This window comes from Pavona decussata, unplaced genomic scaffold (genome assembly GCF_977016875.1).
Source record: "Pavona decussata unplaced genomic scaffold, jaPavDecu1.1 SCAFFOLD_133, whole genome shotgun sequence".
Lineage (NCBI taxonomy): Eukaryota > Metazoa > Cnidaria > Anthozoa > Scleractinia > Agariciidae > Pavona > Pavona decussata.
Window position 1 is genome coordinate 4,199,617 of NW_028145546.1, and position 14,248 is coordinate 4,213,864.

Sequence of the window (14,248 nt, forward strand, 5' to 3'; positions counted from 1 at the left end):
CAAATAGACAAAACATTGTAAAACTTGTTTTCTTGTTGGGTGGAAGAAATTGGCGAGTGTTGCACCTCACACCTCTCGCTTCCTCTTATATCCCCCACCTCCCCTCCCTTTCGGCGCCAGCCACACAAGTTACAACAAACACGATATGATCAGTATTTCCTGGGAAGCTTGAAGCATGAGGGAGGGCTTGAGCGGACCTGTTTAAATTAGATTCTCAGTGACTTTTTTGTAGCCCACACTTAGACGGGACGAGAAGGATTTAGAGCTAATTTCTCAAAGCTCATAGCGCATAGGCAATTTTTTTGGGGCGTGGACAATAAGAAAACCTTTCAGTCGTAGCATCTACTACTAGGCTGCTCATTTCGATGCTTTTTGGTGCGTAAACGAATTCGTTATTGTGAAAAAAGATGGAAGCAAACTTGTCGAGTGGAGTCTGTATAGCAAGCTCCAGTCGCCGAATTGTTGCGCGCCCTGTTCCCCCACTAGACATTTCTTACGGTCAGGTAATATCGCGCTTTAATCTATGCCCAGGCATGTTTTAGACCTATTCAGACCTTTGAAGTACAATTGTGATTGGTTAAAGAAGTTGTCAACGTAGTAAACACTATCACGTGCGAAACGAATCTTTTTCGGGAAGTAAGGTTCTTAAACGTGACCCGTTTTGAATCCGAAAGTCGTATTTGCAGTTATTCCCGTACATGTGGGGCTTACAACCAGTAAGGAAGTTGATTTTCATGCCATGTTTTGTATAACAATGCCAGAATTGTGGGAGGATCTACTTTCCGTAAAATATTCGTTTTTGATAGTAAAGGTCAGCCCTACACCCAGAAGTAAAGTGTCCGAGCTTGTCTATGGGGATAGGAGCTGAGCGCGTCTTCCCGATCGGCTCAACGGGTGACGTCACTTGACCGCGCGTCAAGGACGACTGGGGACGAGTCTAAGTAAAGGCGATGTTTCACGGAACGATTTTTAACGCAACAACAATTGTTGTCGTGTAAGACAAGAGCGGACAATACTTAACGAAGCAATCTTTCTTCAAAAACGTGCAACACGTTGCCACAACACTAGAAATGTTTACATTGAAAGTTCTCCGCGCGTTATGTTGCGTCCGGTGTAATAACGCGATGGGCACCAAAAAAAAAACTTCATTTGTTCTATCACTGTCTTGGTGCTGAAGGGCCCCTGCTGCTAAAGCCTGAATAACAATGCTTCAATGTTCTCTGTTGGCGTTTCTGTGGTTTTATTTTGATTTGAAGCAATGGATCACATAAATAGTCAATTAATATGGTACTCCCCTAAACTTTCCCTTAAACGTGCCTTGACTTACTCTCACCATCAGTTATTTATTTAACTGTTTTAAAATGCCAGCATATCGTTATAAGAATAAAATTTAAAATGTTTTCTAAACTACAAGATAAATGTATTGCAAAGTACATTTTCAAAAAACATTCGTCGTTGGATCAGGTTTAGTTGAACGCGCTTTGTAATTTTATCTGTTTCCTCATTGTAAAGTACTCCTGGGCCCGGTTTTCGAAATTATAGATACCTCTTTTGTAGGATTGTTTTCATTTTTTAGAGCAAAAATCCAAGAAGTATGAATATCATCTATAGAAACACACAAACGAGGCGTTTTAATTTAACCTGTTTAACCTCGTTTCAGCGCTGTAGCTCCTGACCGCGCGTTGAGTTGCGAGCTTAAATTTGGTTGATGTATGCTAGACGTACACGACGCGGTAACAAAATTCTTATTTTTACAACGTATTCCGTGTTTTTTTATTTGTTCTTTTGGTTGTCAGCTCAGTTTATCCTCTTTTCCAGCCTGGTGGGTTCTGGTAAGGTTCAAAGCTAACTTTTGAGTACTGCCAGCCATTTTGATACCAGGGGCCGCTTGGGTTCTTCATATATGACGGTAGTTGTGATGTTGCGGCTGCTGGCTGGTCTTGTCCGATGTTATCCGGAACTTTCTGCTGTACGAGACTATCCATGAATCTTTCGATAGACGCTAAAAGAAGAAATGCACTATATCATTGAACAGCAACCGTCTTTTGAAATCTCTTTGATGACAGAAGTTTTACCTATCAAATCGTGAAACAGCTAACATCGTTCCCAGGTTCTCTCATCTTGTGGAGCCTCCCTCCCTTCTCTCCCGTGGGGGACTCTTATGAAAAAGTGAAATTTGTTTAAGTGGGCGTGATTCGAGGTTATTTTCACCCAGTCGAGGCACAAGTGGTTTCGGAAAAGATAGCAACCCTATAGTCGAAACGTATCAAACTACCAATTTGAACCCCTGAAAGCTAAAAGCTCAGTTGATCCTGCAGACGCGTTTCTATGAGAGTCCCTCGGAACGTCTCTAATGAATAACATCATTTACCCTTTAAACAAGGGTGGAGCCTGAGTTACAATTTGTCAGCCGTTATTATAGAGTTTGCTACTGTAGGGAGAAGGTCAAAGGTGAAAGTGTGTTATATGTTATACTTTGCAATCACACTTCATTTGTAATCAATTGTTCTCGTTACGTTTGGTGCTCTTTTTTCATAATAAACAACTAGCACCAAACTCTTCAGTGAAAACCGTCAAACGGTGAACAGCTGGAGCTCACGTGACCTTGTCCTCAACGCACGTGTCCGTGGCGGAGAGGAAGGTTTTCACTGCAGGTGTTGGGCCTGAAATTCCTGTTTGTGTCACGTTACAAATTTGAAAATTAGGCGTAGCAAATCTTTCTCTTCAAATTTAGGTTTAATTTATTCGAAAGGACAAGTTTGGAGCTATTTGTTGTTGCCTGAAAACTAACACTGTTGTTTGTAAGCCCAGTCTTTATTTCAAACACAAAAGTAATTTTTTTGCCCAGTTCTGTTTCAAATGCGTCTTAATTCTAAAAAATAATTTCAGCAAATTTCTTTTTTCACTGCTAAGTCCTATCATTGTAATATGCTATCCGTGCAGTACTTTCCTTTTCATCTGTACAAACGTGTTTGTCTAACATACAAAAACTACTATCATTTAATTTTTTGTACTGTATTTTTTCAACATTTTAGAAGGCTCTTTGAAGTTTAGAACAATTTTGCATTTAATCTCTTGAGAAAGAACGTAAAACTCAAACACAAGACCACCAGTTGATTAAAGCGACAGCAAAATGTTTGTCACAGTGGATACTAAGAGCACTTACTTGAAATTTTTAAGTTAAGAAAGAAAAAGTTTTAGAAAAATCCCCAAACTCGACCTAATGAATAAATCTTATCGAAACGCGAAAACTGGAAGATTGGAGATGACAGTGAATTGAGACACGCAGGGTATTATGGGAAAGGACTAAGTCTAGGGAACCGTTGCAGAAAACTCATAAGCCCGGTTCACACTAGCAACATAACGACATAACAGCATAATGACATAACAACATAATCGCTTATGGCGGTAATGTGAACACTGACATAGAGACATAAGGTTAGGTGAAAAGAAGACTTTAAATATGGCGGAAGAAACGCTTGTTGCCTTTGCGACAAAGTGAAAAAATTGCTAGAAGAAAAGAGTGGGTGCGTCCAGTATTTCAGGACTGCGACCTTCTTCCACGCGTTTTCTTTTTTCTTTTGGTCTTTAAATTCCTTTATGCTTTTATCATACAATATTGGATGAGTTCGAACCGCTTCAGCAAGTTCTTCTTCATCTACACGAGCCACACCAAGGCCAGTAAATTCTTGCTCCGTCATGTCTTCCGACTATATTGAAAATAGTGCTGGTGGCGAACTGGGTTCGACAATTCTTGTGGCGCTCTGATTGGTTCTTTGTTATGTCGTTATATCAATGATGTTTACACTTGTTTTAGCTGAAACAACATCATAACGACATAAGGAAAAGACCAGTTTTTTCCTTATGTCGTTATGTCCATGTCATTATGTCTACATGTTCACACTACAAACATAACGACATAATGACCTTTTTATGTTGTTTTGCTTATGTCGTTATGTCGCTTGTGTGAACAAGGCTATATTGAACTTCCCGTCATCTTAAGTCCCTTTTTGCAACCAGGCTTTGTCTTCATTTTCGTTTCCCTTATCTAACACTTAATTACAGTACCTTTGTCCTGGTTACCGCTGTATTCACCGGCATATTGTCCTCTTCTGAACACTTTGAGCTGCGGCCAGCTGTGCACACTGAACCTGTTCTCACAGATGCTTTTTCCCGCGCCAAAGCAATCAATCTGTTAATATGAGGAAACTTAATGAGCTGGAACCCCGATGTCAGACCTTACTTTGTAAACAAACTTACAAAGTGAATTCTCGTCCATCGTTGCTAAGAAAACAAAGCAGTGAATCCATCAGAATTAGTCTCCCGAAGAGCTTCGGGCCCGCAAAGTAATTTTTGTAATCCCTTTTCTACAGATTACCGGTGTGCTTCTTAATCTTGGAAAACTTGATATCTTTTTGCTTTTAAAATTATCAAAAATTGAATTTTTCTTTTTATGGAATTTGTGCATGCGAAATAGGTTTTTGGGTCCGAAGGTTAGGAATAAAATGTTGCACTCCCCCAGCACACGGAATTAGATTATGACCCAGGGAATCATGTACATCTCCCACGGATTTTCATATTTAGATATAATTTAACGTTGTACTTCAGAACTAATTTCGTGCCTGTGTGAGGCTTGAGCGAGGCTCTTATAGTACCTCAGGACCTTGCTGATTGGGGTTGCCTCTAGGATAATTAACCACTGGGAACATCTGAGCCACCTTAGCTTACCCGCAAAAGTTGTACGTGAATACGTATCTAATTCGGGTGGGCTTAGTGTCTCAAGACACCATACCAAGCAGGCAGGTAGTTGTGGTCACGGTGGTTTAATTGTTATAAAGAGATATTTCCCAACACCATTGCAAAATTTAATCTCCGAATGATAGAAGGTGGAGAGAAAGGAACTGCAGAATCTCCTAGCCGGAGTTGCATGCTTATGGCTTCCTGTCGTCCATTGCTTCTTTAATAAAAGCTCGGGTGCTAAACTGAAAGGGTTAGTGTGTACTACAAAAAAATCCAGCTTTACCACTTTCTAGTGGCGACATATAAAACCAATCTGTCCTCCATTTTTACTTTGAATAAGCGAAAACTGAAGCTAAATCTCAACACAGAGAAACTGTCTCCTCGGTGTATGCGTAGTACGGCTTCTGAACCAACCAAGAGGCGCGTCATGATCGATTGATACGGCGTTTGATTAACACTGCTCGCAAATTGAAATTACGTACGGCGAAATTTCAACTTCTTCTAGGGCTTGCCGGTATTTATAGACACCGAAGCGACTTCCATTTGTACGCAGTACCTTTCATGCGCCGAACCTATTGCACAAATTTTTTGATATTACAAAGCTCTTGATTGTGCGACAACAAGGATCGAATTACTGTAAACAATAAACACTACTGCGAGGCTCCACTGAATAAACCCATACAAACTCTACAATTTATTCCCCGACACTCGCAGTGATGTTATTGTTTCAGGCTGAATTTTAATATATCGAAATTGGGCTATTGTATTACGTGCCTTAGAGGTATACACGGCGTCTGAACCGGGCTTAGCTTGTGATCCTTGATAAGCGTAAATCAATTTTTGAACACCCCATTCTTTTCTCCTCTAAATGTAAAACCTCGAACAATCTTACAATACTAGTTCTACAAACGCTAACCTTGGCAAAAATAAACTTTCGTTTCAGCGCAAAGTCTCTTGCAGCAGCGTCAAACTCCGGTTTCAACTTGGCACAATCACTGCACCTGATAGGGGAGGGGAGAGGATTAGTTTGTCAGTTGGTCTAATGCGTATTTTGAGATTCTTATGGTTTTCAAATGACATGCAGTTTTGTTTTCATGTGACATGCACAACCTAGGTTACAATTCCTTCGGTTTTCTTTTCAAAACGGTTTAGTATTCGAGATATATAGAAAACGAGAAACATTGACTGAAATTTTCGATGGATAGAAGTGTCAAATTATTAAGTTTTTGAAACTGTACTAGGCTAAGTGGATGCAATGTAGGGCTTTTGTTTCTCGCAGTTAATTTGAAGACGTTCCGTAACATTAGAAAAAAAGAGAAAAAAGTTTGGGAATCAAAGAGGAAAAAATTCCTAAAACAAAAACATTCCCTACCCGCAAAATCAACGTCCCGTGAATAGTCAATCTCTTTAGCTCCTTGTTCGTTCTCTTTGAACCGGTCAATAACAGAAAAAAATATTTGTCCTCTTCTTCTCTGAGTCTTCTTTGAGTTTTGTCACTTTATTATTTGTTGTGTGTGTCGCATTACAGGAAGCACAAATTCAAAATGGCGGGTGACAACATGAACTTACCAAGGGGCGTAAAAATCCACCAACATAGTTTCCTTATCTTTGAGAAAATGATCGAAGTCAGCATCCGTTAATGTAAATACAGGATCTTTAGGAGCACATAAACTCGGTCCCACAAGGGACAAGGCAATCACAAATATAAATGAAAACATCGTCAAATTCTGTGTCTCGTGGTTATGTTACGATATGAGAGAGAATCTGAAATGTTGATGGGAATTACCCTTAACATTTTACGCTTCATATGTCATTTTACTGTAATCTGATTGGCTAACCTTTGCCGCTGTCACCAAACCTTGAGTGATTTTCGTATTGCATCACGTAATTTTTGAACAAATCGCCCGATTTGATATTCGGTTAAGGGCTTGTTGTTTGTCGGCTGTTGACTTTCAGAAGAAACTCTGCAAATGTTTTTTTTTTACAAAGAAATGCCACACAGTATCCTTGCACCCTTGTAGCACAATTTAACTTTGGGTTCCACAGTTAAATAGCAATTGTTTATTTTATTAATCAAAATGACTTTGGTGGTAAACTCTCACAGGTGCGTAATTTGCCTGTCCTCAAAGGAAACAATATTGATATTTTACCTGCGAATGAAAGGCAAACAAGAGAAATTGTTGAATTCTTAGCTACCGAATAGAATAATATATTTCTATTTTTTAAAAGCGATTTCTTTCAAATAATGAAGTTATGGTGCTAATTAGAACTCGGAAAAAAATGAGGAAGGCGGATCGTTGACCAAAGGCGAGAAAAGGCACACAAAAGAGCAGCTTATATAAGCCACGAACCAATCACAAATCGGAAAAATATGCATGCTCCAGCTGGTGCCAAGAGCGGGAAAAGGCACACAAAATAGCAGCTTATATAAGCAACGAACCAATCACAAATCGGAAGAATATGCATGCTCCAGCTGGTGCTAAGAGCGGGAAAAGGCACACAAAAGAGCCGCTTATATAAGCAACGAACCAATCACAAATCGGAAGAATATGCATGCTCCAGCTGGTGCCAAGAGCGGGAAAAGTCGGTGCTATCGGTTACTCTTTTGTACTCTAGCTGGAAGACCCTCTCCGGCTCCGATTGGTTAGGCCAATGAACCACTCAAAGAACAGTGTTACAGAGTTCTGATCAGAGAACTTACGTTTTATCCTGCAAACACTCGGGTGTTTTTTATCACTTAAAATTGCCGAAAGCAAAATTTCGCGTTTACTTTGGTTTTGCTTTACTAAACTATGTGGTTGGTTAACAAAAAACAACAACAAAACAATCTACCACTAAATTTCTCAGCCTTTCGGCAGTTAAACCAAACCAATCGTGACCTGTTCGCATCCGTTTTTTCCAGCGCTCAAAATACTTTCTTTTTCGTGTTTTAAATTGGTTCATTGTACTGTTTATGTTTTCATTGGCGAGATATGGTTTCATTTGTGACACTCATTTGAAAAGTAATCTGATAGTAATATTGGTTTTTGTTTTTTAGTTGGTGTTTGCTGACTTCAGTGACGTTCAGTGACAGGTTAATAACCGAAACTTACGCAATGTGCTTTATCCAATCAATGGAAACATACAACAACCGATCAACAACAAATACAAAATAGCAAAAGCGGTGAATCATGACTTGTTGGGCCAGCTGCGGGCGCCTTCTCCATATGTATGGAATCATATATGTATTATGTTTGACAATCTTTTGATACAGTTAGGTGGAGAAATTAGTTGTTGATCAGTCTAGGAAATGAAGCATTTGCTGAAAGCCATTAAGTAGAAAATTATTTTATTGTCTCTAAGTTTATAGTTTTTACTTTGTCCTATATAAAACAGCTTTAACATCTTTATTTCCACGATAATTGTCAGTTGAAACAGTTTGTTGTTCTTGACGGGTTATAAATGGTTCGCTGCTAAAACAACAAGTTAGTTTGAGGGAGTGTTTACATGATATCGGCGCGACTTTCATTCCGGTACGAGTTCACTTCAGTTTCCTCTTGTGGCTCTGTATTCGTTTACATGTTATCAGCACAAATTTTCATGTGGGAGCGAGTCATACCGGTGCGAGCTAATCTCGGTGACTCTACCGGAGCTTGATTTTCATTCTGGTACAAAAACTCATTCTGATGTGGTGTAAACGCGGCTCGACTGTTCGTTCTGGCATGAAATCACGTTCCTCGGAGACCAATCTCGTTCCCAGAGGCTGCGTTCCTTTTGGTCAGTACCTAAAACACGCGCGCGCTCTGGAGACGAGATGGCTCGGAGACGGAGACTGGAACAAGTAGCGCATGCGTAGTTTTCGACATCCCATCCAAGAAAGATGGCGTCACAATCTTGTTCGCCCGCATGAAGTGTCCCTTCGTGTAAACAGGGTATGAAATCACAATGTCATACTGTTATGTAACTCGCACCGGTGCGAGTTTTCACATGTAAATACCCCCTGAGAGGCAAAATGCCGCCGAATAGCAGGAAAATTACACGTGCAATAAATCGCACATACGATTACTTGCTCGTGATTGGCTTTGGAGCCTATAAACCACTCAACGAAATTCATAAATATAATATCGCACTTTTCCCATTCCACTCTCTTATTAGTATGGTGTACGTACTCGACCGTCGCCCTTCCAGATCTTTCCATTTGCAATTTTTTTAATTAACTTATGTTCACAAAAATCAAGCAGTTTTTCTTCGTCAAATATCGCTTATTGATGCCTTATTGAGAATCGGGTTTTACTCCCGACCCACTCCCTTCACCAGTTACTGCATCTTCAATGTTCGAGCCATGTGTATGCGGGGTTTGGGACTGAGCACCAGAGCCAGAGCCCGATTGGTCCGAATGAGCCGCTTTAGCCTGGGGCTTAGCCCTCGCGCCATCAACGTGCACAGAGGTAGTTGGCTTGGTCTTATCCGCGCTATCTTTGGCCACAGCATTTTTCAGCGCATCTTGTATGGCGCTTTCGATGTCCGCCTTGAGGTCCTTAAGAGCAGAGGTGTCAGTTGCTTTTAGTGGATCGTCGTTTGACTGTGAAGGAGACAGAAGAGTCGGAGGGGCCTCCGGTTGCGGTGCCTGTACATCGCGAAGTACAAATTAGTTAAATTTCAACATTTGGCTTTTGAATGAAGTTTACAGCTTAATAGAGAAAACTGATGGCAAAACTAAGCTTAGGAATAACAGGATAAGGTGTTGCAGAAGTAGTACCAATGTGGTATAAAATACAGAGAAGTGCGTTTCAAAATTGAACTTCACAGATACGCAACTGCTTTAGCAGAGTTAGTTCTTGAGATCAACTTAACGAACCCATACAGTAATTCTTGCAGTTGTTTTACCTTATCTTTTAATTGGAAACAAGAGATCTTAAGAGATCTTTGGCAAATTGCTCCAAAATTAAAGCAAAACTGATAGTGAATATTACGAACATTGTCGCTATAAATACCTTTGGTTTTTTATAAGCTTGCTCCAGTTGTTTCGCGGGTACGGGTTCTTGATGGAACTGCTGTTGTGGTTGCTGTGGGTCTTGGTGAAATTGTTGTTGTGGCTTCTGTTGCTGCCGCAGGCGAAACTGTTGTTGCTTGTAATAACGAGCTGCTTGGTTATTTACTTGTGTCATTGCATGCTGTCGGTTGTACGCGGGTTTTCTCATCCTTGCGGGACGAGGTGCGGGACGTTCGTTTTTTCCACGATGTCGTTTTCCGCCCTGATTCATTTTACTTCTATAATATGGACTGCTGGCTAAAGCTTGATATCCATATGGACTGGCATAATTCGAGGTGTATCCGCCGTATCCAACTTGAGGAGAAGCGCGATTAATTTGTACATTCTGAGCTGCCATGGCTTCGGGACGGTAGTATCCGCGATAGGTCTGGGGCTGAGCAAAAGCATTCACTCCAGGTCGAGGCGGCTGAGTGACCGCTCCAGCGAAATTTTGAGGTCCTGGCTTTACATTAGCTTTAGTTGCGGTCAGCAGTTTCTGTCTGTACTCCTTGAGCCTCCGCTGGTAATTCTTGTAGGCTGCGATCATTTTAAGCTTGGATCTATAAATATCTAAAGACGCTAAGTTGCCAAATTTTGTCTGCAAAGAGTCTGGGCTCGACTGCTGAAGAGGAGGGGCGTTGCCAAGATAAGCGGCAGCGTGAGGAGGATAGTGTGCATGCGCAGAGGAGCCGTAAAAGGATGCCATAAGTGATGGGTTTTTAGCATGTGTGTTGGCTTGATTCATATAAGTTGGTGCGATAGCCGGGACGGGAGCGTGGATGGAAGAGGCAAGGTGCGAGGGGAAAACTGCTGCCTGAGGCTTGGAGTGAATCGCTTGAGCCAGCGTTGCAGAATTGGTCACTCCACTGGTCAGCGGTGCATGTTGACTGACAGTTGATGCTACTGAGTCCACGTACTGCATCAGTGAACCTGAAGAAAACACAAGTTGTAAGTAAAATGTATGCTGTTATAGGTAGTTCAGCTCATTGCCGTATTACAAACGTTTGCATGTTTATGTCTAACCTTTTAATGTAGCGTCCATTGACGTTTTAGCTTTGCTTGCACGTTAAAGCCCAGGCTTATTTATTTTTAGATGCTCATAAATCAAATTAGCCACTAGCTGATAAAATAGCAGAATTCGAAAGAGGTTTGTTTGTTTAATTAGCCGAAAGTTGTCCCATAGTTACAGGAAACTTTTGTGACTATCGCGGCAAGACCAAGATGCTATACAAGATTGCTATACACCACTCAGTAACTTTCAATATAAAGAAAACATTTTTTTTAATTATTATTTCATCCCTCTGTGCTCAGCTTTAAAGTCAATTCCTTGGCTTTCCTTATGCCCCAGCATATAACGTGCCCATGACTTAAAGGAACAAGTTATCTTACTGACCCCTGTCTCGCTGTCCAACATAGTCGCCAACATATTGCCCATATTTGAACAGCTTGATTGTCGGATAGCCTTGTATATTAAACCGCTGACACAGCTCCTTGCCGTCATTGACACAATCCACCTACGAAACAAGTTAGAACCTTGGGTGAACTTGCGAGAGATAAATCGATGATCTAGAAGCTTCTAGAATCTGCCTACATTTTTTAACTTCTTCAACCCATGTTCTTATACAGCAAGTCCGGAATCGTCGCTTAAAAATCAAGGTATAAAAGCCGCCGTTTACAGAGATGTTAGTGACAGTCACACACATACACGAAGTTGCGTGACAGCCTACCAACACCGTAAATTGCGTGACAGAGATATTTCGTGACATAAGTAATCGCAACTGCCCACCTTTGCGAAGACAAACTGATTCTTTGTGGCAAATTGATCGGCAGCAGCGTCCAGTTCGGGACTTAACTCTTGACAGTGATGGCACCTGGGTAAGGACAAATTAACTCAGTAACGACCCCTGCTAAAAGCAAATAAAGGGTGAGGTCAATTCTGATGTTTTCGTCAGAAAGAAATATATAAAATTTAAAGAAATCTTTTTGTTCATTTTCACATTGTTACTACCTGGAGTGTCCTTTTTAAGGACAGTTTAAGATAATTTAAAGTAAAACCGGTCTGCTTCAAAGACCTTTACCAGAACATATTTGTTTCAGTGACAGCTGGTGGCCAAGGTTGCTGTGTGGATAACTGGTGGAGCGTGTCTTCAACAAAACATTGACTGATCAGCTTCGCTTTAATTTGAATAATAGAGTTTGGTTGGTCGGTTTGGTCAATAAACAAAATTGAAAGAATTCATGATACTTGAATACATTTCACATCTTTTTCTACAATTGCTTTTCGGGATTAGAAAATTTATTCGTAGTCTCTGTCACGTTTAATTAGCATCAGCCTCCGGCGGAGGCTGGTCTCGCCAGCCAAATCTTTAAGTAAGGGAGTTAGTTTCTTAGTTTTTAAAGAAACTGTGGTGCTGCGTCGGTGGGGGAGTGGCAACGAATAGTTTGTTTTATCAGCTCTGACGAATGGCTTACCCCCGAAACGTCGCCTCTCAAGTCCCTTTACAGTGGCAAAATAGGCCATTTCGTTGCTGTGAACCTAATTATGGAAGCCAGGCTATCATTCACCTTAGATGGGCCGAGATCTCGATGCCCCTCGCCCACTCCCACCCCTAAGCGGGCTAACATCCTTTCATGTAATCGACCCTTATTATGAGCATCATATAGTAATAATTCCAGATTTCATTTGACAAGTATGAAAAATTTCAGTCTTTAAGGTCTGAAGGGTGTCGAAATGCATTAAGTGTTTTCCTTTATAACAAAAGAATCGAACAATAGTGACTAATAAAACACTTAGAAGCAATAACAATGAATGTAGATAAAGACAGTTAATTATAGCCACTAATGTCTGTTGTTTGTAAGCTTAGTCTTTATTTCAAACACAAAAGTAATTTTTTTGTCCAGTTCTGTTTCAAACACGTCTTAATTCTAAAAAATAATTTTAACAAATTTCTATTTTCACTGCTAAGTCCTATCATTGTAATATGCTATCTGTGCAGTACTTTCCTTTTCATCTGTACAAACGTGTTTGTCTAACATACAAAGACTACTTTCATTTAATTTTTTGTACTGTATTTTTTCAACATTTTAGAAGGCTCTTTGAAGTTTAGAACAATTTTGCATTTAATCTCTTGAGAAAGAACGTAAAACTCAAACACAAGACCACCAGTTGATTAAAGCGACAGCAAAATGATGATTAATTAATCTTTTCAGTTTGTCACAGTGGATACTAAGAGCACTTACTTGAAATTTTTAAGTTAAAATAGAAAAAGTTTTAGAAAAATCCCCAAACTCGACCTGATAAATAAATCTCATCGAAACGCGAAAACTCTGTATTTTTCCCTAGAGACTCCAAGTGAAGTACAAATATAACATGATTCCCCTTATAACAAAAATTGACTTGCTAAAATATCAATTTTATCAAGAGTTTGATTAACAGTGTTATTTGTTTCGTTAAAATGTATAGAAGGCTACGGAAGCAGCCAAGCGTGAATGTCAATATTTGATAAAACTCACCACGGTGCGAAGAAATCCACAAGCATAATGTCCTTATCCCGGATGTAACCTTCAAAATCTCGTTCATTGAGGTGGTACACATTGTTGGAGCCGAAAGCCGAATAAGCCAAGCAACACAGAGATAACAGAACAAAGATGGGGAACATTTTCAAGAACATTGTAGGCAAACACTGAGGATTTCTTATTACCAGGGATTATATTTCATCCGAAATTTGCTGTATCTTCATTGGTTTATCGTCGTTAGTCATTATTTATTTAAGGTAAATTACGTGAAGTGAAACAACCCGTTGCCAGCACAGTGAAAAGGTAAATTTAATCCTGTGAAAAACACACGCCCTTGCTAGCACGCTGATCAAAATATTTGTGTTATTTTTTGCGCAAGTTTCCAAAATACGAGTGAAATATCATCAACTACTGGAGTCATGTGAAAACAAATGCCAAAGACTTGCCTGACTTGAGTGACAAGTACTTGAATCATCGTCTGGATTGAGTTATTTACCCGTCTTGCCCGGCCCCAGCAGCTCTTAGATCACAGTCATTCTTGCGGAAGTGTGAAATGATTATAATGTTCCTCCCATAAATGACTTAAATTTGTAAATTTGTAAAGCGCATAATTCCATGACGAGGTGCTCAAATGCGCTCTTTAGTATGGGGACACTCTTCAATGATCAAATTGGCATTTGGAAAGGTCGCCTTTTGAGGAGAGGGGGAAATCACTTGATTTTCGCTCTTGTGTTAAGAAGCATGATCACATTGCTCCTGTCTTAAAGAAATTGCATTGGCATCCCTTGAGGGAAAGAATACTTTTCAGTTACTTTTATTTTTATTTTATTTTACTACTTTTACTACTTTTAATTACCTGTAAGCCGTCACTGAATGGTTCTGCTCCGGCATACATTAACGAGCTGTTATATCATTACACTCTCTGTCGTGCTCTTCGTTGTGGGGATTCCAACCTCTTGGTTATTCCCAAGACCAAGATGG

General features: G+C 40.1%; 2 protein-coding genes across 2 annotated transcripts; both read right to left on the reverse strand.

Annotated features, from left to right (window-relative positions):
- Positions 1-1,216: 1,216 nt before the first annotated feature.
- LOC146468342 (protein disulfide-isomerase 1-like) lies at positions 1,217-6,513 on the reverse strand. Its single transcript, XM_085124832.1, has 4 exons — positions 6,310-6,513; positions 5,657-5,741; positions 4,069-4,192; positions 1,217-2,002 (listed from the first exon to the last, which is right to left on the reverse strand). Exons 1-4 carry the CDS (start codon positions 6,456-6,458, stop codon positions 1,803-1,805), a joined length of 558 nt encoding a protein of 185 aa, XP_084980958.1. The 5' UTR covers positions 6,459-6,513; the 3' UTR covers positions 1,217-1,802.
- Positions 6,514-8,051: 1,538 nt separating this feature from the next.
- Positions 8,052-13,430, reverse strand: LOC146468343 (uncharacterized). The gene is made up of 5 exons (XM_085124975.1): positions 13,265-13,430; positions 11,538-11,622; positions 11,145-11,265; positions 9,714-10,681; positions 8,052-9,346 (listed from the first exon to the last, which is right to left on the reverse strand). Exons 1-5 carry the CDS (start codon positions 13,420-13,422, stop codon positions 8,993-8,995), a joined length of 1,686 nt encoding a protein of 561 aa, XP_084981101.1. The 5' UTR covers positions 13,423-13,430; the 3' UTR covers positions 8,052-8,992.
- Positions 13,431-14,248: the final 818 nt, after the last annotated feature.

Bases quoted from the DNA above. Each gene is read 5' to 3' on its own strand.
- LOC146468342 (XM_085124832.1), bottom strand. From the start codon at position 6,458: ATGTTTTCATTTATATTTGTGATTGCCTTGTCCCTTGTGGGACCGAGT. The intron at 5,742-6,309 runs GTAAGTTCATGT...CTCCCCTATCAG, and splicing joins GTGGATTTTTACGCCCCTTG to GTGCAGTGATTGTGCCAAGT. The intron at 4,193-5,656 runs GTTAGCGTTTGT...TCATATTAACAG, and splicing joins GAAAGTTTATTTTTGCCAAG to ATTGATTGCTTTGGCGCGGG.
- LOC146468343 (XM_085124975.1), bottom strand. From the start codon at position 13,422: ATGTTCTTGAAAATGTTCCCCATCTTTGTTCTGTTATCTCTGTGTTGC. The intron at 11,266-11,537 runs GTGGGCAGTTGC...CTTGTTTCGTAG, and splicing joins ATCAGTTTGTCTTCGCAAAG to GTGGATTGTGTCAATGACGG. The intron at 9,347-9,713 runs GTATTTATAGCG...CGCGATGTACAG, and splicing joins AAGCTTATAAAAAACCAAAG to GCACCGCAACCGGAGGCCCC.